This window comes from Ambystoma mexicanum, chromosome 12 (genome assembly GCF_040938575.1).
Source record: "Ambystoma mexicanum isolate Mex_15411 chromosome 12, UKY_AmexF1_1, whole genome shotgun sequence".
NCBI lineage: Eukaryota > Metazoa > Chordata > Amphibia > Caudata > Ambystomatidae > Ambystoma > Ambystoma mexicanum.
Window position 1 is genome coordinate 1137350663 of NC_090936.1, and position 23134 is coordinate 1137373796.

Sequence of the window (23134 nt, forward strand, 5' to 3'; positions counted from 1 at the left end):
GTTTTACAGATCTATAAGGAGGAGTCTTTCTGGACTAAATTCTTGAACCAATACCACTTCCACTGCAATAATGTTCTCATGGCAACTATTGACCCGTCTAGAGGATAGTGAATTAATCACCCAAATAAGTAGGCCGCCTGAAGGACGACCTTTTTCTCCTCTAGTGGCAAAAGCTTGGTGCACCACATAGCCATCAAAAACCAATGGGTCTGTCGTCGATGTTTCTTGCAGACAGAAGCAGCTATGATTGGCCAGAACTGAGGCCAGCCCCTCCGCTCTCAACAAATGGGAATGGCCTCGACAATTCCATGTGAGGATGGTAAAATCTCAGTTGTTGGATACCACACCCTGAAGAGAGTCCAACAGCCACTTCAGAGTTTGCTGTAATTCAGCGATGTCCACTCTCTTCCCTTCCATATTAGAAGAGGATAATAAGGGCTTAAATTGAGTGTTCAAATCCTCTGGTATTGCATTAGGATCGGCCTTGTTCAGATCCACATCAATATAAATATCCACAAGCCTCAGATCCTCTTTATATTTTCTGATGATCTTGGCTGTTGATGAAAATGTACAATGTAGAGCGGAAACATTCGGGTTAGGACCCTTCAGCGGCTCGACAAATAAAAAGTCGTCAGATGTGAGGACACGTAGTTCTGGGACCGAAGTGAACCTCACCAGTAGCTCGGATCGAGCTAACCATTTGTTTTTGCCAGTCTGATATAGATTTTGTATGAGGCACACATGATTACTGGATAGATCTTTCCCGTCTTCAGGTAGTATTGATATTTCCCTCATCGGTTTGCTGTTTGAATCTGCTGATTTTACTGATATGGCCGGCATAGGAGGCCCCCTTCCGTCTTCACTATGGTCAGGAATATCCAACAGTTCGTCATCTTCCACGAAATCAGCCAGCTTCTCTTGGTCCTTAAGCAACAAGCTGGTTAAGCGGCCCTTAGCTGGAGGGTTCTTTTTCCTGGCTTTGGCTGCTCTTTTCCTAGCTTTTTTAGACTGCATTATGGGAGATGATATGTCTGACTCCAGAGCTGGCTGCGTGATGGGTTTGATGTTCTTTAATGCTTTCTTTGCCAATCGGCGCGGTTTCCGAGAGTACACCATAGGGCTTTGTTCAGCTTCCAGAGGGTACTCATTGTTTTGTTGCTCAATGTTGTCCTCTGCGATTTGGATGGCTACAGAGAGGTTTTTGTCGGCCTCTTCACGTTAATTTCCCAGAGAATCCTGAGTCGGCATCCGTGTAATAGTATTGGCCAAAATTCTTCCTGACATTTGCAGCAAGATCTTAAGAGCAAATTGTATGGAGGCCACTGAAGACTGGAGCTACGCTATCTCGTTGGCCATAAATACGGTACATTCTGGCTCTCCTGATTCTTTCTCAGGTCCATCTTCCATCGAGGTCAGGACCAGATAGGGCGAAGCAGAAAGATGACCGAGGCTCCCCGACGGATTCGGTGGCTCAGTCATTCCACCTGGATAGTTCTCAGCCTGAGGTGGGGTGCCATTTTCTATTGACAGTGGGATTTGTGATAACATTCCCTTTTGGATATTTAAGCATAGCTCCAGTAGGGAATTGTTGATGTCCTCATAGTGGGTCGAACTAAATCCGCTAGCACTAGGTCCTGGGGTGGCAATCTCTTCAATACTGGTGGAGGTGATGCCCAAGGGAGGAATCAAAGGGTTCGGGGGGAAAAATCCTGTGATCCTGGCTTGATCCGAAGAAATGGGGTTCTTAAGTTTCTTTTTTTGCTTCATATTGATCGCCAGAGGGACTGAGTCGGCGTTCGCCTTACTGGGTTGTTTCGTGGATTTGCGTAGATTGTATTTAGTCTGTGGAGAACCCTTCCCCTGAGACATTGTCCGCTTGCTGGTGGAGGGCTGAATGTCTGAATCGACTTCTCACCCAATAGGTCTCCTGCAGCTTCTTATTGTAGTGGCTCCCGTTGGCTCAGGATTTTTCTATTGATCAAAGGCCCACTTGGGGTGAAAAGTAGCTCATACTTGATGATGTTCAGGGCTCCTTTACCTAGAGACAATCAGTTACAGGAACAGAGGCACTCGGCCAGGTGTCTCCTAATTAGGGCTAGCCAAGGAGGAAATATGTTCACTGCTGGATTTAAGGATAAGCAGTGGAGGCCCCGGAACCCTGCGGTCTGTTGCTGTTCTGCCTGAATTGATGCTATCTACTTTATTGGCCTCACCACCCTGGTGCCTTTAGTAACACCATAGGCAAGCAAATTAGGACACTTAAAGTAAATGCTTTAGTAATGCCGGTTAGCCGTACCGTTAGGCACTTGTAATATGGTGTGAGGAGGAGGGGGGGGATAGGGAAGGTATAATTAAGGGGGTGGGCAGAAAAGCCCCCGTTACCTCCCGTTCCTACCACAGTTCTCCATTATCCCTCTTCTTAACACACTTCACACCTCTACAGGCGTCCGGGCCTGAATACCATCGGTACTGTGATCTCAGACTGCCGACAGTTTGCCTAATCTGCTGTCACCTCAAATTGTGGAAGCTTACAGGGCAGCTCTGGGGCCAAAGTAGGTGACCCACAAGGATTCGGGGACGCGCCACACTGCTCCCCTACTCCCCCGACCGCACCAAGGCAGCCCGAGCACCAAGCACCGATGGTCTGGTGCAGCAGACCGCAAACCTTACCAATTCTGCAGCCGGTCCCAGGTTGTGGCGCAGGTGCTGATTACCGTGGCTCGTAGCCCTCACGGCCCTCTCAAGGCTCGCAGGCCTCACAGCCCTCCCACGGCTCCAGGTGCTGGTAATCATGGCTCGCTGCCCGCGTAGCCCGTGCACGGCCACAGATGCTGCTAATCGTGGCTCATAGCGCATAGCCGTTGCCTCCCTCGATTGGTTAGATCGGTTAGAGTAAAGGACCTGAGCTGACACTGCTAACCATGTCAAGCCACACAACGTTCGCAAGCTCGCATACACAGAGCTGAGTGGCCGCTTCCGACGTTCCCAAGATGCTTAACACAATGAAACACAAGCTTATATATGTAGTGGGAAAAATCCCTATGAAAAATCATAGTCTGAAAATGTTGGGAATGCCAATGTTAAGGTACAAACATACATTTCAACTTAAGTACTTCTCGTCTATGAGCCAGCTCCATCACATTACAAATTAAACATTTACTCACAGCGCACCACTGTTTCACAACAGTCATTTTAACTACGGTATTGATGTAAACCGCTGAATATTTAAGTGATTGTTAAATTGTGAATAAATGCTGTGTACGGTAAATTTTGAAGTGTGATGAGATTTGTGCGATGCAAATAAAATGCTATTCTGCTTTTATGATTCGTACCTGCCATTTGTGGCTATTTCACTCCCTGTTATTCTGAGCAGTGTGTGTATCTATATAATAATTCAAAGGTAAGTGCTAGGTGTGCGCTGAAAATTGAAGCAGACCATTTTAACACATGTGTCGTAAAAGTATGTTTTTGTGTCTATCGAATATTTGGTGCAAAATAATACTTTTCTGAGGCCAAACGTTACAGTGAAAAGAAAACTCATTTTCCTATGTGATCGGTCATGTAAACTTTGCAATATAGTTATAATGTTTGCGGTTTATAAATTTAGGGAATTCCAAAATGTAAGGTTTTCTGTTTAATTTAACAATAAGCGTAACAAAAACTAAAACCAACATCAGTCAAACCGAACTCACCCTTTTTTGGATTGTTAAAAAATAGTATTTTGTGATTAGTTTGTATACTGTTGCATGTGTGCTTGATTGTAATTGACATGTTAACGTTAGCAAGTTTGATTTGGGGTGCAGTATGACAATGTTAGTATGAGTATATGTTGCGAGATAGTTATTTTAGTATTGTGAGTGTTAGTACTTTAATCTAAGGTTTCATTGTAGATGTATGTTTTAAGATTAGAGAATATAGAGTGTGATTATGGGTGAATGATTTGGGGTCATGTTATGCAAGGTATTTCTAATGGAATCCTTCCTCCCACAGATTCCTTGTCTTAGATATATATCTTCTAGAACTTGGAACTGTTTTCAGCCATCAGGGGGCATCATAAGAATCGTGTCTGCACCACTCAACTTCATTGTCTGCCTGTGATGCCAGATATGGTACCAGAGGCAGTATATATGGAGACATTGGGGCCCCATGAACTCAGCAAATGTTTATTTTAAATTTTTTTAACATTTTTATTGGTTAGACTTAAAATAAGACCTTTTAGCCATTTACATTAAAACACATCAATTATCTTCACATCACAAATCTTAACATGCATCTCTAAAGGACGTTCCATTGTACAATTTGACAAGTTATAATCTTTGGGTTATTGTTCGCGTCGCATCTAGATAGAAATGTGATTCTTAGCATGCACCACACTTATGATTGATTGATCATGATTGATTATTTATAATGCGCTTAATACCCAGAGGTTTCTAAATGCAGACCCGGGGATCGAACCCATGTTGCTCCGTGTCGTCTTGCTTCCAAGGTGAGCACGTTGCATTGAGCTATCCTCCCGAGACCTTAGAATTCTGAACCTAGCTGGCGTCACATCTAGATAGAAATGTGATTCTTAGCATGCACCACACTTAAAATTATGAACCTAGCTTGCGTTGAATCTATATAGAAATGTGACTGTTCGCATGCACCACACTCAGGATTCTGAACCCTAGCGTGCGTCGCATCTGGACAGAAATTTGACCATAGCATGTGCCACACTAGTATGGAATTCTGAACTTTAGCTTGCGTGGCATCTAGATAGAAATGTGACTGTTAGCATGTACCGCACCTAGATGGAATCCCACAATTGCAAGGACAGCAATGCCAACTAACCAACCAACTAACAATTCCATCCCTCTGCATACACCTCTCAAACTATAACCAAATACAACCACAAGCCTAAAACGCAGCAAACCGCACAAACTGCACAACAATGCAACAACAAAACAAACCACACAGACTTGCACAACATCACACGACGACTACGGACCATAAAACACCCCAAGCCCAACCAACGGACCCACCGGGCTGAGGCGGTCAACAGCACATCACTGCTCTTGTGCACTTTCCCAGCTTATTCCCACTAACCCCCCCCCCCTCTCCTCCCATTTTTCAGAGCCGCCAGAGCGCCAGGGGACCACTTCCGTGGTGATAGTGCGCGGTACAAATGTCCTTTAACATTAACATTGTACTTTACAATCCATTGCAAATCTCGAAGCCGTTCTTGAAATAAATGTGCCAATGACAACCCCACAAGTCAAAGTTGACCTTTCAACTTCTGGCAGGGGTAGCAGCTTTACTATTTATTTGCCTTAGGCATATTTGCATTTTTCTGATTTATTAATCAGTCATCTTTTTTAAAGATTTGCAGTATTGCTTCGATAAATTGTAGTACAGCCAAATTTAGCCTGAAGGACCCTACCCCATGAGCATCCATTCCCACCACATTGAATCTAAGGTTATGGTTGAATATTTCATCTGCTCCTACAAGTATTTATCTCGCAGGGTGGCAAGAGCAGGATATGCGGTCACTAAGTGGAAGAGGGCTTCAGTCAGCCCAGGAAATTTGCAAAATCTGCAGTGCAAAAAGTCTTTAGGTATCAATTTTCTACTCAACTCTACCTCTCTCGTCATTAAAATGTTCAGTCGCACTCTAAGTAACTGATGTCTCAGAGTACAAGGAGCGGATTGCATCCAATAAGTCTGCGGGACTATTGCACTTACTTAGTTTCGCCCACAACTTTGACATGTTAACACAGTCAAAAGCCTGTTGTAGGTCCATGAATGCCAAGTTAATGCAAGCACCTAACTTTAGAGCTTGTGGTTTCATTATGCCCAGTATGAAGAGATTTAATGATGTACCCACAGGGATCCATTATTCCCATGCACATAGCCCAACTGGTTAGATCTCATAGTAAACCTGAGGCGAAAAGTTTCCCCATCGAGCCTAAAAGTGCGATTGGGCACGAATTGTGAGGATTTGCTCGATCACCCTTTATTATGAATGAGGACAATTATCGCCTCCTGCCACGTCGATGGTACTTGATTAGTTCAGAGAATTTGCTCAAAGACCAAGATTCTCCTCCGACTCCATTATGAAGGGTTGTTTTTCAGAAGTTGATTAGATATGCCGTTGGGTCCTGCAGCACGAGAGGAACTAAGCCCTTTTTATCCTCGCTTCCACATCAGCTCTATCAATTTCAATTTTCCATTCAAGAATGTTTGTTGTCTTCCGTTCTTTCATTGGGCTGTTCAGATTTGCAAAGAGACTTGAGTAGTGGGCATGCCATGATGACTCACTTACTTGATTAATCATTGGATCAGTGCTAGAGGTCCCTCCATTATTTTAGAGCATCCAGAGATCCTTTGTGTTCATTTTGCAGACTACTTGGAGCATCTGTTCTGCATCAGCTTGGAGGTGACGATATTTGGTTGCTCTTAGCCAACTGCTGAATTTTTGTTTTCATAATCGGAGTGGTTCAGTCACTTGTAAGGTTCGGCTAGCTTTGATTTTCCATAAATCTGCACATTGTTCCTTTTTGGCCTGAATGACCAATGGGTCAAAAGCATGAGCGGTATGTTGTTTGTGTGTTTATATCACTCTTTATAGGGTAAAGTCCTTTACGGTCCATTTATAATCAAGGGTATGATTATTGTCATGCACTCTCGTTTTACATTTTTTGCAGATGGTATCGATCTCTTGCTTCCCTACTTTTAACCGGTTTCAAACCGATGTCAATAGTACCGGTTTCATGAACTTTCTTAGTTTGCAAGTTTTGAGATTCTCAAATCTTGTGACAACCATGTCGTGATCACTTGCCAATTGCTGTGTGATGTGAAGGCTCTTAATTCTGCCCCTTGAATTGCCTGAGATGAAACAGTCTATACAGAATCTTTTAGCTCCCCAGCCCCATGTGCATGCTCCTGGAATATCCCCTGGGGTCTGTGCATTTAACATGTGGAGAGCTCTAGCATGTGATTCACGATGCCACTGTAAAGCTCTGCCTTCCAGATTAGCTTCATTTTAATGAAGACCTAGGTAATTAGGAAGGTGGATGTTCAAGTTCCCACATAATATATCACATTGACGTCGTCCCATTGGGCCAGGCCCTAATTTTTCTGTTCACTCAGTATGTTGCTCAGAAACAACACTAGTAATTTTGGAATTCATTTTCTCATTACATCATGTTGAATCCTAAAATGGACTTCAATCCCTCTAGGGATTGCCAATGCAGATGTCCATTTCAGACCACCCATGTTGTTTATCCCTACTGCCAGGGAAGGAACACGATACAGAGGACTGTGAATAAATCTATGCCAGGATGGGCCCTCTCAGAGCTTTATACTAACTCCACAAGCATGGCAAACATGCCCTCTCCAATCGTCTGCTTCAGGGCCAACCGCTACTAAGGCCAGGGCTTCTCAAAAGGTTGAAATGGAACACCGCTCATGATGAGTACTAGACAGAGGACTACAGGTCCCATGAAGGTGACCAGAAATAAAGGAACAGAAAGGAATGCCCCAAGAGGTCTTGCTCCCTTAGTGACCAGTCAGGGCACAATCATCCCTTTTACTGCACAAGGAGACAATCTCTTCCGATCGAGGGATGTGTAGTCGTCTACTGAGGACTTACCAGCACCTGAGGAATAGTTCCTGCCTTGCTTCTTTAAGTCGATGTAGTGGGAGTAATTCAGGCAACAGATGTTAGACAGCTTGGCCAAGGCCCCGGCAGCTTTTAAACTAGCACTGGTGCAAGGGTCTACTGCACTTAGCCAAGCCGGCAGAGGCACCTTTTCTGACTGCAACCACATGCCCCTTTCACTCGGTTCTGGCTTAGACCGCGGACACCTCTCTCTCCTCCAGCACCACCACATGACTCTGATCTCTGGCATCTATTCCCCAGCTTCGTCACCAACACCTTCCTGGAATTCTTTCCAGCGTCTAGGCCTCAATTCTTTGCAAATTTGGGCCAGATGTTTGATGACGAAGATGACCCTCTCACTTATGGCCTGGAGCCCTTGCATTCAGGAGCCCTCTCACTTATGGCCTGGAGCCCTTGCATTCAGGAGAGGCGAAAGACTTCCCAGAGTAATTCCATGTGCATGACATTCCCTTGACTAAATTGGCATTGGATTTACAGAATGCCAGTGGTCTGGACACATCCCTGGAGCTTTATTTTATGCAGGCCTTGGCCTGTGGAAAGCCCCATATAACCTTTCAGAGGATAATTGCTAAGGTTGAAGACAATGTGGTCCAATTTGAACTTGTGGATAGTCTGGAACAAGCCTCTGCCATGGAGACACGTCTCCACTGTGATCAGTGCAATGGTTAAGCCATCCTCCATTCAGGCTGTGGACTAGGAAACTGAGAAAGCATAGACAAGCCCTGTCTGACCAGGGCTTCTTGTCCACCTATCGGACTCCAGTCTAGTGGTGCAGGCCTCCACTGCAAGGGCAACGTTAATGAGCACTTCACTCTTTGCCCCCTGTTAGAGAATGTGAAATGTTAAATGCCTTTGGGCACAAGGACTGTGCCTTGGCTGCTGTGATTGCTACACATGCCCTAGCTAAATACTCCTAATCGTACAGAAAGAAATAGTATACTATGCCTTACCGTGCATGGTATGCTTAGGACAGAAGTCTTCAAACTGTGGGGCATGCGTCATGATGCCAGGGGGAGTAGGGGGAAGAGAGGGTGGGATTCCAGCCTGAAATTACACATAAAAGAGGGGGAAAAAAGAGGGAAAAAAAGAAAGAAAAAGATTAAAGAAAAAGCCGACGTGGGATGGTACATGCATATTTGTGCATATCCCATCCCAACATGGCCCCCGCCACACATGCGCAGGGTGACGGGGCGAGGATGGGGGTCAGTGAGCATGGCTGACCCAGGAAATAAACACCCCGGAAGCAAGCTCTTTGTGCCTTTCCAGAGAGCTCACTACCAGGATGTTTGAATTCAGTGGGAGGAACGAAACAGGATGGGGATTATACAATGTAAGTAGGGAGACCTCAGGTTGTTTTTGGAGTGGGGGGGGGGGGGGAAGAGTCATGGGACAGTGGTGGGAGCCCAGGAACTGAGGTTGGAGCATGGTGAGGAGTGCCATGGGACAGTGGTGGGAGAAGGGCGGGGAGACCCCATTGACTGGGCTAGGAGTGGGCTGAGGGAGCCCAGAGACTGACGGGAGGTGGGTGAGCCAAAGGCTATAGGCTATACAGGGATCTGGAAGTCAAGAACGAGTAACTGGTTAAGTCTATTATGTATGCACAGTAATCGTACATAAATTAAAGTACTCCTAGCCCATAGTCCCCTTTCCTCCATCCTTGTGGGCATCCCCCAACATGGGAACGGTACCAGAACCTTTGGCAGTACAGCAAGCAGGGGTGCGGCACCAGGCTTGAGAACACCTCCCCCACCTCCCCGAAAGCCCTGCCCTCCGGCGCCTCACCTCAGTCCCCTTTTAACACATAGGAAGCTTAAATACCTGGCTATACTGAATATATTAGGACTTGGCAACAAGTGGGGGAAGGTGGGTGGGATGTATGGAGTTAAGGGGACTATGAGTACTCTAGTCACTACAGTGGGTAACTTTATTTACTCATAAATCCCGTACCCTTTCCTCCATCCTTGTGGGTTATTCCACCGTATCAAGACCATAGGGTGGAGCCATGACAACCCGGCTCATATCTATGATGAAGCAAAAAGGGTCTTCAGAACCACCTGACCGAACTCGGCATCACGTCTAGAGCTGGTATCCAAGGAACAGTGCTTACAGAAGGTCGACATAGTGGCCCATGTAGCCGCTCTGCTGATCACATGCTAACAAGCATGTTTTTGAAAAGTGACGGTCGTGGCCTTGGCTATGACTGCGTGGGCATGAATCGCTTCAGGAATCGTCTTGCCCAAGGCCGGATATGCCTCTGAGATGGCCTGGACCATCCAACAGGCGATAAAAGCTTTGGACACCTGGGTGCCGGGAGACGGGCCCCCGAAAGTAACAAAATGCCTCAGACCTCCGGATGGATTGTGTCCGAGAAAAATAGAGCTTGAGGACTCTCTTGAGGTTCACAGAATATAGAGCCTTTTCTGCCACTGACTGCGGGTTTGGGAAGAACACCAGCAGGCTCATCTCCTTGTTCAAATGGAATGGAGAGACAACCTTGGGTAAATATTTTGGATGAGTGTGCATGATGACCTTGTTGCTATGAAAAGTGGTGAAGGGCTTGCACAATGAAAACGCCTGTAACTCGCTGACCCTCCGTGCAGAGGTGAGTGCCACCAACAGTACCGTCTTCAGTATCACGAGCCGGATGTCCACAAAGGCCATTGGATCAAAAGGCTTGCGCCGCAAGGCTGCCAGCACCATATTGAGGCCCCAGACCGGGCATATGCCCTGAAAGAAAAAGCTTGGACAACCCCTTGAGGTGGGCCTTAACCACTGGGTAGGCTGCTGAAAAAACATGCTTTGGGGAGTTCTTTTAGATCCCCAATGGCTGCCAAATATGTGCAGCAGGTATCTAACGGAACAAGCCAGATGCACAGAGAATGTCAGCACGTCGCCCAGTCGCAAAACTTAGTCCACTTACACTTACATTGGGTTTGAGTACATACCCCCCTGTATGATGTCCCATTGGCATCAGAAAACTGAGCATGCAGCAGTCTCAGCTGGTCAGGAACCAGGCTGCTAGGGCCAGCCTGGCTGGGCCCTAGTGCTCCACTGAGCCGCCTAGCTGAGTCAGGAACGCCCTGCTGGGAATCTGTAGATGGCGAGTCCCCTGGGAGAAGAACAGCAGCAGATCCAAGAATTACGCCCTAGCGGGCAAGTGGGGGGCAATCAGGATAAGGCTGTATCCCACTGACACCCAGAATTTGCAGTGTCTGCTGGAGCAACAGTGGAGGAGGAAACGCATAACAAATGCGGCCGTGCCAGGAGATCTGGAAGGCGTCTCCCAGAGACCCCTGACCCCACCCAGCTCATGAGGCAAACCGGGGGCACTTTGAATTCTGAGGAGATGCGAATAAGTCCAGATCCGGGAACCCCCATTTTGGGTACAGGGGGCAACTATGAGTTGGTGTCTAACTCCCACTCGAAGGTGCTGAACCCCAAGTGGCTCAGCTGGTCCACTTCTGCATTGCTGTTCCCCGGAAGGTGGACCATAGAAATCAAAATTCCCTCCATCGGGACTCATTCCCATATTGAAATTGCCTCCATGCACAAAAGGGAGAGGGGGTGGATGCATAAAAGGGAGAGGGGGTGGATCGAACGGGTCCCACCCTATTTGTTCAGGTAAACAGAACTGCCATGCCCCAGACATAGGGCAGAAAAGCTTTGCGCTCAAGGTCCACTGCCCTGAGCTCAGGCAGATTGATATGCTGGAGGGATTCCGTCCTGGACCATACGCCATGAATGGGGTAGCTCTCTAGAGGAGCCCCCGAAACACGAAAGAGAGGAGTCAGTCGTCACCACCAGGGTGGGCTCCAGGTGGGTAAAGTGGGCTCCCACTGCCACACTGCAGTCCAACAGTCAACAGCGAAGATGCAGGAAGGCGAGCGGGGTGTAGGGATCCTGTCTGCCTGGGACCCCAACTCCTGGTCCCAAATGGCAACCAGGTGGAGCTGGATGCGCCTCATCTTGAGGCGGGCATGCTGCACAGTGAGCATGCAAGATGCCATCAGACACAGAAGATGCTGGAGCCACCATGCTGAGATAGTTGAGTTGGCCAAAAAGTGTCCCATCACCCTGCGGAGGGAGAGGTGCCTCTCAAATGTGGGTAACACCCACTGCGCTATCGTGTCCAAACTCTCTCCCAGGAAGACCATATCCTGGGCGGGAGTCACCTGCGACTTAAATCGGTTGAGGGAAAACCCCAGCAGGGTCAGAACGTCTGCCAGCTAGTGGCAGGAGTGCACTGCCCCCTTGGGAGAGATGGCCCGTCTGGCCAGTAGTCCAGATACGAGTATAAGTGATGGTCCTCCATGCGGAGGAGACCAGCCACCACATTCATCAGTTTTGTGGACACACAAGGGGCCTAACTGAGGACGAAGCAGAGCACCTGGTACTGAATGTGGTACAACATTATCGTGAACCGCAGAAACCTCCGATGCGGCTGGTATAAGAGGGACATAAAGGTATGCATTCTTGAGGTCTAGAGAGCACATCAAGTCCCCTACGCATAGGGATTCTGCAATGTGGGCAGAAGTAATCATCTTGAAGCTTTTCAAGCAGTAAAGACGGGTTGAGAAATGACAGGTCTAGGACCACCCTCAGGCCAGCCTGGTTGTTCTTGGGTACCCCAATAATCCTGAAGTAGTAACCCGGAGACCCTGTTTGACTGAGGAACCGGCTCCACCGCCTGCATCTCCAGAAGAGAAAGGAACTCCTGCAAAAGAGCCGGGTACCCAACCAGGCGTAGAGGAGGAGAGGATGGTAGAGTTAAAGAAAGAGGAAGATTGAATCCCATGGAGACTATAGCAGTATCCAAGGACTTTTGAAATAATGCTTCCAGCTGTCCTGGAAGAGAGCCAGCCTGCCCCCTACTGAGAGTTGTGTTCCCCGATCCTGACGTCACTGCTTCTTGGCATCTGAGGAAGGGGCAGAGAAGGGGGAGCGAAAAAAAAAAAGAATACATGAAGTCATCTGCTGCTTCCTCCTGTTGTCGCTGGGCGACCTGCCAGGCCTCCGCGTACTGCGGTCTCTAAAGCCCTTGAAGCCAGTGAAAGGGCTGGGTTTGAACTCGGCCCGGCCCTGAGACTGAAGGAAGGACGTCTGCCCTGCCTTTGTTAGAATAGCCAAGGACTTGGCGGTTTGTGTGGAGGTTTTCTACTTTGTCAACTCGTCATCGGTTGACGAATAAAAGAGGTCCACGCCCTCAAAGGGAAGATTGAGGATCCACTCTTGCACATCAGATGAACATTTTGTGTCATGCATCCATGCCGTCCTTCTCATCTCGACTCCCAGGCACAGCCTGGCTGTATCGATGTGGGAGACCGAAGTCTCCCTGAGGTCCTGCGCAACGGCCCGGGCATCCGCCAGATCGGCCTTGAAGGAGGCTTGCGTCTCTAGAGGGAGGTCAGGCAGAAACCCCACAAACTCCTGCAACAGCTTCTGGTTAGCCATGGCTAAAAGGGCGTCGGCACTGGCCTGTCACAGATGCAGCCCTGATATGGCATATCGTTTGCCCAAAGACTCCTTGGCGAGACAACTGTAGGTGGCTCCCGAGGAGGAAGACAACGAAGATGATGATGGTGGTGGTTTAGAATAGAGCAAGGCAGCAGCCACCACTGAAGAGTGTGGTTGAGGGTGGGAGGCGAGGAGGACTGGTTCCCCCTCAGTCAGCCTGAACCTGCTGTCCAACTTGTTGTTCATCTGGGTGTTGGCCCTGGGCTTCTCCCAGATCTTTATCGCCACCTGCAGGACATCTTTGAGAGGGATGCCACAACGGATCATGGTGCACTTGCCCAAAACCTCTGCTTGCCCCCCCCTCCCCGACTATTGGGGGGCTTCCAATGGCAGGGGAACCCACAAGAACTCTGCAAGACCCTGAAGATGGTCAGTAAAAGCCATATCAGATGCCAAGGGTTTATCGTCCTGGGCGTCATCGTCCTCATCGTCCCCTCCTCCCCTTTTCACAGACTGAGGGGAGTTCAGGCCCTGGCACACAGGTGACGGAGGGGTCCCCCCTAAGTCCGGAGCTGAAAACCGGTCCAACGGCTGCTGAGGGGGAGGCGTTCGTGCTACAGGAGGAGGAGAAGGGGCCTGAACAACCGCTAAGGCCTAGACTGGGTAAGGACAAGGCACTGGCAGCGCAGGAGGTACAGGCGGAGGGCCCGGAAGAGGGTGCCTGGGAGGCACCACCTGCGGGTTCACCTCCTTCACCATGTCCTTGAGGAGCCCTGTCAACTGTGGGGGAACGCATAAGGAGGAGGGAGCGCTCAAAGAAGCTGGGTCCCTAGGGGGCCAGCCCTCCCAAGCTCCGAGTCTCTGCTCCTGATCGAAGCACTGAGACGTTTGAGCCATGTGGCCATAAGGATGCGATAGGTAGATGTACCCCTGAGGGGGCCAGCTACCAGCACCATACAGTCTGCTGTCCGGGGAAGGGGACTGGAACCTTCTTGCAAGACCCATTCAATAAGCCGGTCCTGAGTCGAATCCAAGATGGCCACCCTTGCAGGCTCCGCCACGTGCCGCACTGCCATCTTGGGGCCTAGCACCATGGCTCAGAGCGGGAGGGTGTGAAGGCCCGAGCCATGTGCTGGCTCAGACATGGGAGGACACACCTTGGGTCCTGAACCCGAAAAAGAGGCATCGACCTCAGAGACCACTCTGGTAGGCACTGAGCCCTTGGCCGGCCGGCCAGTCGGACCGCCCTAACCCATGACCTCGGAGTGAGCTACGGTACGCTGTGCGCCCTCGGCACCTGCGCCGGTAGTTGTGCTGCATCGTGCCGAGGACTGACTCTTGGGGGTAGAACCCAACAATCCTTTAACCCTTGGGGTCGATGAGCAGGACGAACTTGATCCCCCTTCCAAAGATAGCCCAGCAGGGCCCCTAAGCCCCTTCGCGTGGGAGCTGGTCACCTTGAGGGCCTCGGATCTGCCCACAGAATGCCCAGAAGAGCCCCCGGTCCCCTCCCCTTAGGAGCCGGTAGTCTTAGCCTGCCAGAACCTGAATCCAAGAAACCCTTGCTCGTGGGAACCCTTGAGAATGAGTCTCCAAGCCGAGGAGCTGCACTAAACAAAGGGTCTACCTTGTCTTGATGGCAGCTCCTGGATAATAATCCCTTAAGGTGTGCTGGAGGAGAAGTGTGGAAGATCTCCCTCCAACACGACAACTGATTCTTCAATGCCCAGTCACCGAGAGTGCTGCAAGCTGCACACACAGGCACTCAAGACAGAACAGATAGGCCTCAGAGGCAGGGAACAAGAGGTTGCAGGACGCACATCGCATGAATCCTCTTGCAGCTGACATGCGCTGGGGGAGGCGAGTGGAAGAAGATTTCAAAACAAAACAACGCAGAGCAAGCGGAAAGTTAAAAAGTCTCTGTGCCTAGCTGCCAGGTCTGACACCGTCCGTGCAGAAAAAGGGACCATGGAGAGGCATCGGAAGACAGCGCATTCCCATGCCCCGGGCCGCACGCTATAGTAAATTTAAAGGGGAATCTCAATTTTTGTCTGCCAAAGGATCCGGTACCGTCCCCATGTTGGGGGTCACCCACAAAGATGGAGGAAAGGGGACGGGCCATATGAGTATGGAATAGTATTGTATTCCTTACCGTGCATGGTATGCTTAGGACCTGAAAGTCGAGAATGAGCACACAAATATATCGGCTATGCATGTACAATAATCTTACAGAAAGGGATAGTACTTTATGCCTTCCTTGCATGGTATTTTTAGGACCCGAGAGTCGAGAATGAGTAACTGAATGAGTCTGTTATGCATGTAAAGTAATCATTCAGAAAGGGATAGTATTCTTTGCCTTACCATGCATGGTATGCTTGGGGCCAGAGAGCAGTTTTACGAGGGCCCAAAAAGCATCTTCTTCGTTTAGATACATGAGCAGCAACGCTGTGATCTGGCTCATTCCTTGGCAGTAGCCTACTTCCTGAAAAGTAAATTAGAATATCAATGTGATTTTCCATTGAAGTCAAACATAAGTATACACAGCAGAATTACATTTTTAATGCAGGTGACAATCCCCACAGGATGCCTCAAATTTCTCATTTGGTGTGGCATTACTACAGAGTATAAAGGCAATCTGTTCTGTTTCAGAAATAAACTTGCAGCACTAGAACACTTGAAATACAGTTAAATAAAATGTGTGCCAATAAGGCACCCTATTAGACTTGTGAGACACTCATTTTACTCAAGGAATCGTATTGGTGAATAAATGCAGATTTCCAGGAATTTCACCTGGCTATCGGAATTCCGATCCTTCTAAAAATGAAGTTCTGAACATATATTTTGATAGTTTCGTTTTTTAATTTCTTACATATCAATAGTGCAGAGATCTTGGGTTTCTCATGGCCATATGTGATAAGGCCATCCAGTCCTGTTTTTGCTTGGAATTCTGGAAATTGCAGTTTCCCTACATTTTGAATTGGGATGCAAGTCCCAGAATCCAAAGAGGGAATAAAACAGGACTGGATGGCCTGTTCATGCAAGGGCATGAGAAACGTTATTGACTTTTGAGGAATATTACAAATTGGGCTATATAATATACAAGAAACAACAAAGATTGGTTGTCCATATTGGAAATCCAACCCCAGCAGGCAGGACATAAGGAACAGGACAATAGAAAGTTGCTGCATTCACAGGCCCAGGGTTCCCTCTCATTCTTGACAAAGGGCAAATGGCTCATGGCTCCTGTCCATCCTACAGGATCAGGATGCCTTCTCAATGCTATGTTTTCAAACGCAAGCAGCCCCTTTCTCATTCCCATCTTTTTAAAGGCAGGCTGCTAATGGCTCCTTCTGATTCCCATCTTAAAGGGAAAGCTCTTCTGCTGTTCTTTCTCCTCGGCCTCACCTTGGAAGCACAGGATTCAATCTCTCACAAGACACACTTCGGGAGGGCGAGATATATCCATACCTCTCTGCATGATGCTTCGCAGCACATCCGTCAAATGCAGTGAAGAACGCGTATGCTATTCTGGCAGGGTCATGGGTGTGAACATGTCAAAGGATAATGAGGAGTTGAGGGGGAACCGGATATCATGCTCCCCGTTGTGTCGGGAGCCATGCATGCACATGGGTGCCTCTCGACCAAGCAAAGACGAACAGTCTCTGTCCTGGCCAGGTCTATTTACGTCTCTTTCAGAGAATACAAAGTCCAGCAAGCACCGGGTCCTCGAGCCTGGCATGAATCGCAGATCCACAGAAGCTGTAGCAAGTGAAGGAAAACGCAATCTAGAACAAGCACAATGCACCGGGGTCCCACTGACAAATCCCAGCATGGAGCAGGAGGAATGGATTCATTTCATAATTGGAATGGACTAGGGTTTCCCCCTTCTCAGACCGAATGAGGCACCAAATAGCGACCGACCACCCGCAAACAGACCACAGGGGAGCAGTGGGGGCAGCAACGGCAGAACAGACACTGGAAAGGAACTGCAGGAGAACAGGGGAGTTTGGGAAAACTTCCAATCTGATTTTGAAAAAGATATATAAATTAAAATAAAGAGGCACGGTGCGTACCTCATGCAAAGATAGTAGCATAATGTCAAGGGTTTATGGATCAGTCTTTTTTCCAAAGTACTTAAGGTCTTCAGGGACCTTTAAGGTAGATCAGGGCCCCTTCAAATACACTGAGCTAGGTTTTCAGGAGCTTTACTGCAGACATTGCTGGTAGTGTCAAGACAGTTGAGTCACGCTTTCCCAATGGCAAGTTGGCGTCGTGACAGTGAGGAGTGGGCTCCCGGTTGAGCAAGTTGGCATTCGAGACTGGTCAAGAATGTCTTTCAGTGATCGAGTCAGTGTTGAGATGATGCTTCTGCTGGGTCGAGTCAGGGTTTGAGACAGGCAAATGAATGACTTCCATCCGGTCGAATCACCATTTGAGTGAAGTAGAGTCGAGCTGGCAATCGGGTTGAGTTGAGGCGGTCTGCTTCAATGGGTGGAGTTGGTATCTGGACAGCTCGTAGGGCAGATTAAGTGGTTCGAAATACAGCACCACAGGTTCTGTAGCAGTTAGCAATCTTGCGTGGGCGAGCCAACTCAAAAAGAATCTCGACATGGAAAACAAGATTTGTCTCAGAGGGAAGGGGAGTACTTTCTGCTGGCGTTCCCAGCCAGGAAGGTTTGCAGCGGGCACTTGAGGGTTGCGTCCCCCTCAAGGGTGCCAGTGCCTCAGATGCAGTCGGCCTTGTACAAGCAGCAGTTTCCCCCAAATGTGCGCTTTGGGGCTTTCCTCTTTCTTCTGTCTTCTGTCTTAACCGATGTGGCAGAGGACTGTGGAATAGAAGATCTCCAACAGAGTTTCAGATGAAGCCTTCTTATCTTGAAGTCCAAAGATTAGTGGTAGATTTGACGCCCTTATATAGGCAAAAGGTTAAGGCAGACTTGCACAGAGCACGCTTGTTGTCAGGGACCAATACAGGCTTACTAGACACAAGTTTCCTTTGCTTGCACATGTCATATCCAGAATGCATTATCTGCAGAAAGTGTGGATGGGGAAAGGAAGTTCAGGCTCTCCAGCAAAAACCAGATGGGTGAGACTCTTATGGTCTGAACCTCTACTCTGAGCTACTCTAAACCCCATCCCCTTCCTTGGTCTACCTACATCAAACAGTTCTCCAGTAATCAACACCCTGTTGTGGGGGGGGGCATTGTCATAGCAGGACTGTACACCAATGCCAAAGAACTAATGCACACCTAAGCTAGTCATGAGTGAGTCATTGCATACCAAGTCGACAATGATGACATTTAATATGTGCAGCTGTGTAACTATGTGAACTCACTAGCCACCATGTCATAACTAGATATGGCTTATATTTAAAAAATAAAAAAAACTGCCACCAGACTGCTATGGGGCATAATTATATTTTGAACCAGAGAAGGCGACAGCTAAAAAGCAACCTATGCATGTTGGCGCTGCATTCCGGAAGCTGTGTTCAGGGATGCACATGGGACCTTTGAACTGGTCTGGCTACCACTACAAGGCGATTGGTGGGATGTCAAGTGACAGTCCCAGCAAGGTACTTGTGTACATTTTTGGCCTGGAGCATTATGAAAGTGGGATCCGATTAGCAGATCTCACTTTCAGAAACGGAACTACCCACAGCATTTTAATATTAAAACAAAACAATAATCATAAAAGCTTTGGCTATCCTGCCATCACCAAACGGCATTCTGTCACAATGGAGCATGCTAAAAAGGAAACAGACCCCAACTCGCCTATTGAATTCATTCTACTACACATCTCTCCAAAGGCTTTGATATTATAGGACAAGTAACTCCTATAACAATATTGGAGGACATCAGGTTATGAGCAATCACTTTATGCTAAATCATTAAATCACTCACTGACCAGATGTTTTTTTTTTAATGCAGGTCTTGTCCTTGCAGACTACATGTGGAGTACACCAAAGAACCAGCCTTTCACCTCTACTTTTCAATATCTATGATATATGATATATGATAAGGCATTTGTAACGCGCCTATACACAAGTGTTTCAAGGCGTGACGAGGCAGGGGGGGGGACAAGGGGAGACAGACAACGATCCTACTAGGCCAGGTGTCATTCAGATCGCGCAAGTGCAAGGGTAGAGGGACTGGGAAAAGTGCAAGGGGAAGGGGAGAGGGGAAAGTGCAGTACATGGTTAGTAGAATACAAGATAAATAATAGGGCCAGCTGGTGGCAAGTGCAAGGTAAGTTTCGGGAGAAGGTGCTGTAGGGATACAGAGACAGTCCCGTAGTGCAGGTAGGCAGTGCAGGCAAGAGTGGCTGGGCCAAGGACCGAGATCGGTGAGTGGCCCAGTTGCAGATTCAGTGCAGGTTCAGTGATTTTAGCAGGGAAGAGAGGGAGAGAAAGCAGAGGCAAAGAGGAAGGTTTTGAGGTGCTTCCGGAACCGTAGATGGTTCTCCAAGTTTCAGGGAGGCAGGAAGGCTGTTCCAGAGGGAGGCCCCTGCTGCGGAGAGCGATCTACCCCAAGCTCGAGGGTTGGAGAAGCGGCTGACCCTGAGGTAGTTGGAGGTGGATGAGCGAAGAGCTCGAGAAGGAAGATATTTAGGAAGAGAGAGTTGAAGGTATTTTGGCCCAAGGCCCCAGAAGGCCTTGTGGACAATGTAGAGGGTTTTGAACGTAATCCTCGCAGCCACTGGGAGCCAGTGTAGCGATTTCAGTCCTGGAGAGATACGGTCCCTGGGTTTGAGACCAAGGACAAGTCTAGCAGTCCTGTTCTGGATGAGTTGCAAAGGGTGGAGAGTAGAGGCAGGAAGATTTAGATAGAGGCTGTTACAGTAGTCCAGCTGCAAGAGAACCAGGGCTCTGGAGACAGTGAGCTTCTGGGGGAAGGAGAGGAAAGGAAGGATACCTCTGAGGAGGTGTAGCTGGTAGTGTGACTTCATTAGAGACGTCAAATATGTGAAGAGAGAAAGAGTGTGGAGTCGAAGATGACCCCAAGGTTTTTTGCCTTGCAGGCAGGAGCAGGAAGAGGGCCAAGGGAGGCCGGCCCGAGAACTGCAGGGAAGGAGGGAGTGGGTGTGCCGATAAGTAGAATCTCAGTCTTACTGGCATTAAGACAGAGGACGTTGGCGGCACACCATTCCTGGATAGCAGAAAGACAGTCAGAGATGAGGGAAGGGGAAGAGGAGGCCGAGGGTAGCCTGAAAAATGAGCTGGGTATCATCCACATAGCCCTGAAAGTTGGGACAGAGAGCAGCGATGCGGTGAGCAAGAAGTGCCAGATACTGGTTGAACAGCCAGGGGGAGAGGATAGATCCCTGGGGGACACCACAGGTAGAGAAAAAGATGTCAGAGAGGAAGGAACCCAGTTGGACCTGGGAGGGTCGATTGGAGAGGAAGGAGGTGAGCCACGCCAGAGCTTGACTAGTGATACCCAGGTTATCACGGAGACGGTTGAGCAGGATGGTGTGGTTGACAGTGTCAAAGGCAGAAGAGAGGTCGAGCAAAATGAGAACACAAGGGGTGTTAGAGTCAAGGTTTGAGAGCAGGTCCTCACGGATGTTCAGGAGAGCAGTTTCTGTGCTTCTGGCAGCTCTGAAGCCAGACTGATGGTCATGAAGACTACCAACAGATTCAGCATGGCGATTAAGCTGGGTGATGGCCAGTTTCTACAGGAGCTTGCCCAGGAAGGGAGTGATAGAGATTGGGCGATAGTTAACTGGGCAGGAGGGGTCGGAAGAGGGTTTAAGAAGGGGGTGCACAAGGGAGTGCTTGAGGGGGGATTAGAAGACTCCAGAGGCGAAGGAGTGATTGCAGAAGTCAGCCAGGGCAGGCGCCAGGGAGTCGATGTGGTCCTTGATAGTTTTGGAGGAACAGGGGTGGACCTGTTTTGACGAGACTTTCATAGATCGGACTTGTCTCGAAACCTCGTCAGCAGAAAAAAGGGGAAAGGCAGAAAAGGATGGAGGAGGGGTGGCTGCAGAAGGGCCAGAGGGAGAGCAGGGAATAGAGGAGGGGAGGTGATGGGAGGAGAGGGAGGACAGGATGTCCTGAGTTTTTTAAATGAAGTGAGAGGCCAGTGCCGTGCAGAGGGCCTGGGAGGGGACAGGAGAGGTGGAGACTGCAGCAGGGTTGGCCAGCTCCTTGCAGATTTTAAAGAGTTCGGCCGAATTGTTAGATGCTGCCGAGATGCGGGCTTGGATAAGGGCTCTCTTCTTAGTGAGAACGGAGAGCCGGTATTGCTTTTGGAGCAGGCGGAAGGCCAGTTTGTCAGAGGATGAACATGAAGCACGTCATTTCCTCTCTGCCACCCTGCACTTGCGTTTAAGGGTGACGAGATCTGAGTCATACCAGGAGTTACATTTCCAATATGTGGAATCCTAGTATTGCACTTGTTGACTCATGGATGATGACAAATAACTTGAAATGTAACCCAACCAAACCACCACACGATATGCAGCACCACAACATCAATCCCAAATGAACCTCTCCCACCCCCAGGTGCTTTCAAGTAAGGCGAATCCCATAAATACACTTGCAATGTGCCGGGCAGGGGGTGGGGTGCTAGGAGACCCTGTACAGACACAATATTGAGCAAAATAAGATGCTTAGACTTAGTGTGTGCATATAAGTAGGCGCCATTTTCATAGCTATGGTAGAAACATTTGGCCCTGCATGGCTGCGTTCCTATGACAACCACAACTTTCCCTGTCCAAGACCCCTAGATTTCATGATAGGTGACCCCAGACGACCAACCATAAACCCACTGGCCATAAAAGATCCAAAAGAACACAACTACTCCACCTATTTCATAAATGACAGGATTTGTAATGCAAGGTGCAGGGTGGAATAAATTATAGTCCAAAGCGATGGTGGAAGCCTTGGGTGCAGATAGGGCGATACTGAATGAGTCAAGAATGTGTGGGTCAGCACGATCTTAAGCCTCATCCTGTGCCAGTCCCTGAGCCTCCCAGGTGTACGCCAGAATGATATAGTAGCATTGTTTTACATAGTAACTAATTGCAAACTCGACCTTGTTTCCCTGGAGATCAGCCCAGCAGGCCCCACATGATGGAAGATTGACAGACAGAGCTGGGACCAATAGCAGCCCGATATCCCCTGTGGAGCAAGCCGCTCATGTATAGGGTGGCGCCAATCAGCCACGCAGGTTTTTACTGTATATGTATGATGCTGTGCCCACTTTAAAGCTTCTGTCTACTATTTTTTGGCAGAACGCTCTTGGGCAGCAGAGTTCTTTGCTGGAATACCTATTTATTGTACGATTAAAACGCGTTATCCTTGCAAGAATCTCTTGGCCTTTTTTCCCTAGTGGGTTGTAATATTTCAGGCGTGAGCGTTTGTGGGCGTGCCTTCACCCAATAATATGGGAACTTGCCCTCTGCCTAGGACAACAGTCAAAATCGCAGTTTTTTAATGGACTGTGACCTCACACTGGAACTAGAGTGTATAGCCATATTAAGGCGCTGCTTCTTCCAACTACGAAAAATCTGCTGCAGCATACCCATAGCTAAACATCACACGCAGATCCATGGCAGTGATTGCACTGCTACTCTCGAGGCTAGACTTGGACAACAGCTCTACCTTGGACACCCATAATACTTACTGAACAGACTACAAAGAGCACAGAACACAGAAGCTGGACGTATTCTGAGACTGAAGATGTAAAGAATTCACCCCAACCCTCCCATAGCTCACGATCAAAAGGATTCATGTCCTGCACACAGCCGAAATCACCTAGCTTTCCGAAAGTCCCTGAAAACCTGGCAATTCAACTGACACCAGCACAATATTAATAAAACCAGAACCTAATCTATGCGCTTCAGACCAACTCCAACCAACAGACGCCCAATTCTCTAATAGTCACTAGATGGAACCTTCATTGTCTAGTTACATGAACATGCCAAGGGACGGCAGACAATGCATCAGCCAAGGATTACACGAGATTGGACTCTTTCAGGCCTGCTTCCTGTGCCCATGAAATGGAATAAGAATGGCAA

General features: G+C 48.4%; 1 protein-coding gene across 2 annotated transcripts in view; it reads right to left on the minus strand.

Moving 5' to 3' along the window:
* USP6NL (USP6 N-terminal like) overlaps window positions 1-23134 on the minus strand; it is a 1148352-nt gene that overhangs the window by 214006 nt on the left and 911212 nt on the right. For both annotated transcript variants that reach the window (XM_069629707.1, XM_069629706.1), the window contains exon 9: window positions 15476-15596. In XM_069629707.1, coding sequence (XP_069485808.1) covers window positions 15476-15596 — 121 coding nt within the window. The remainder of the gene's footprint in view (window positions 1-15475; window positions 15597-23134) is intronic.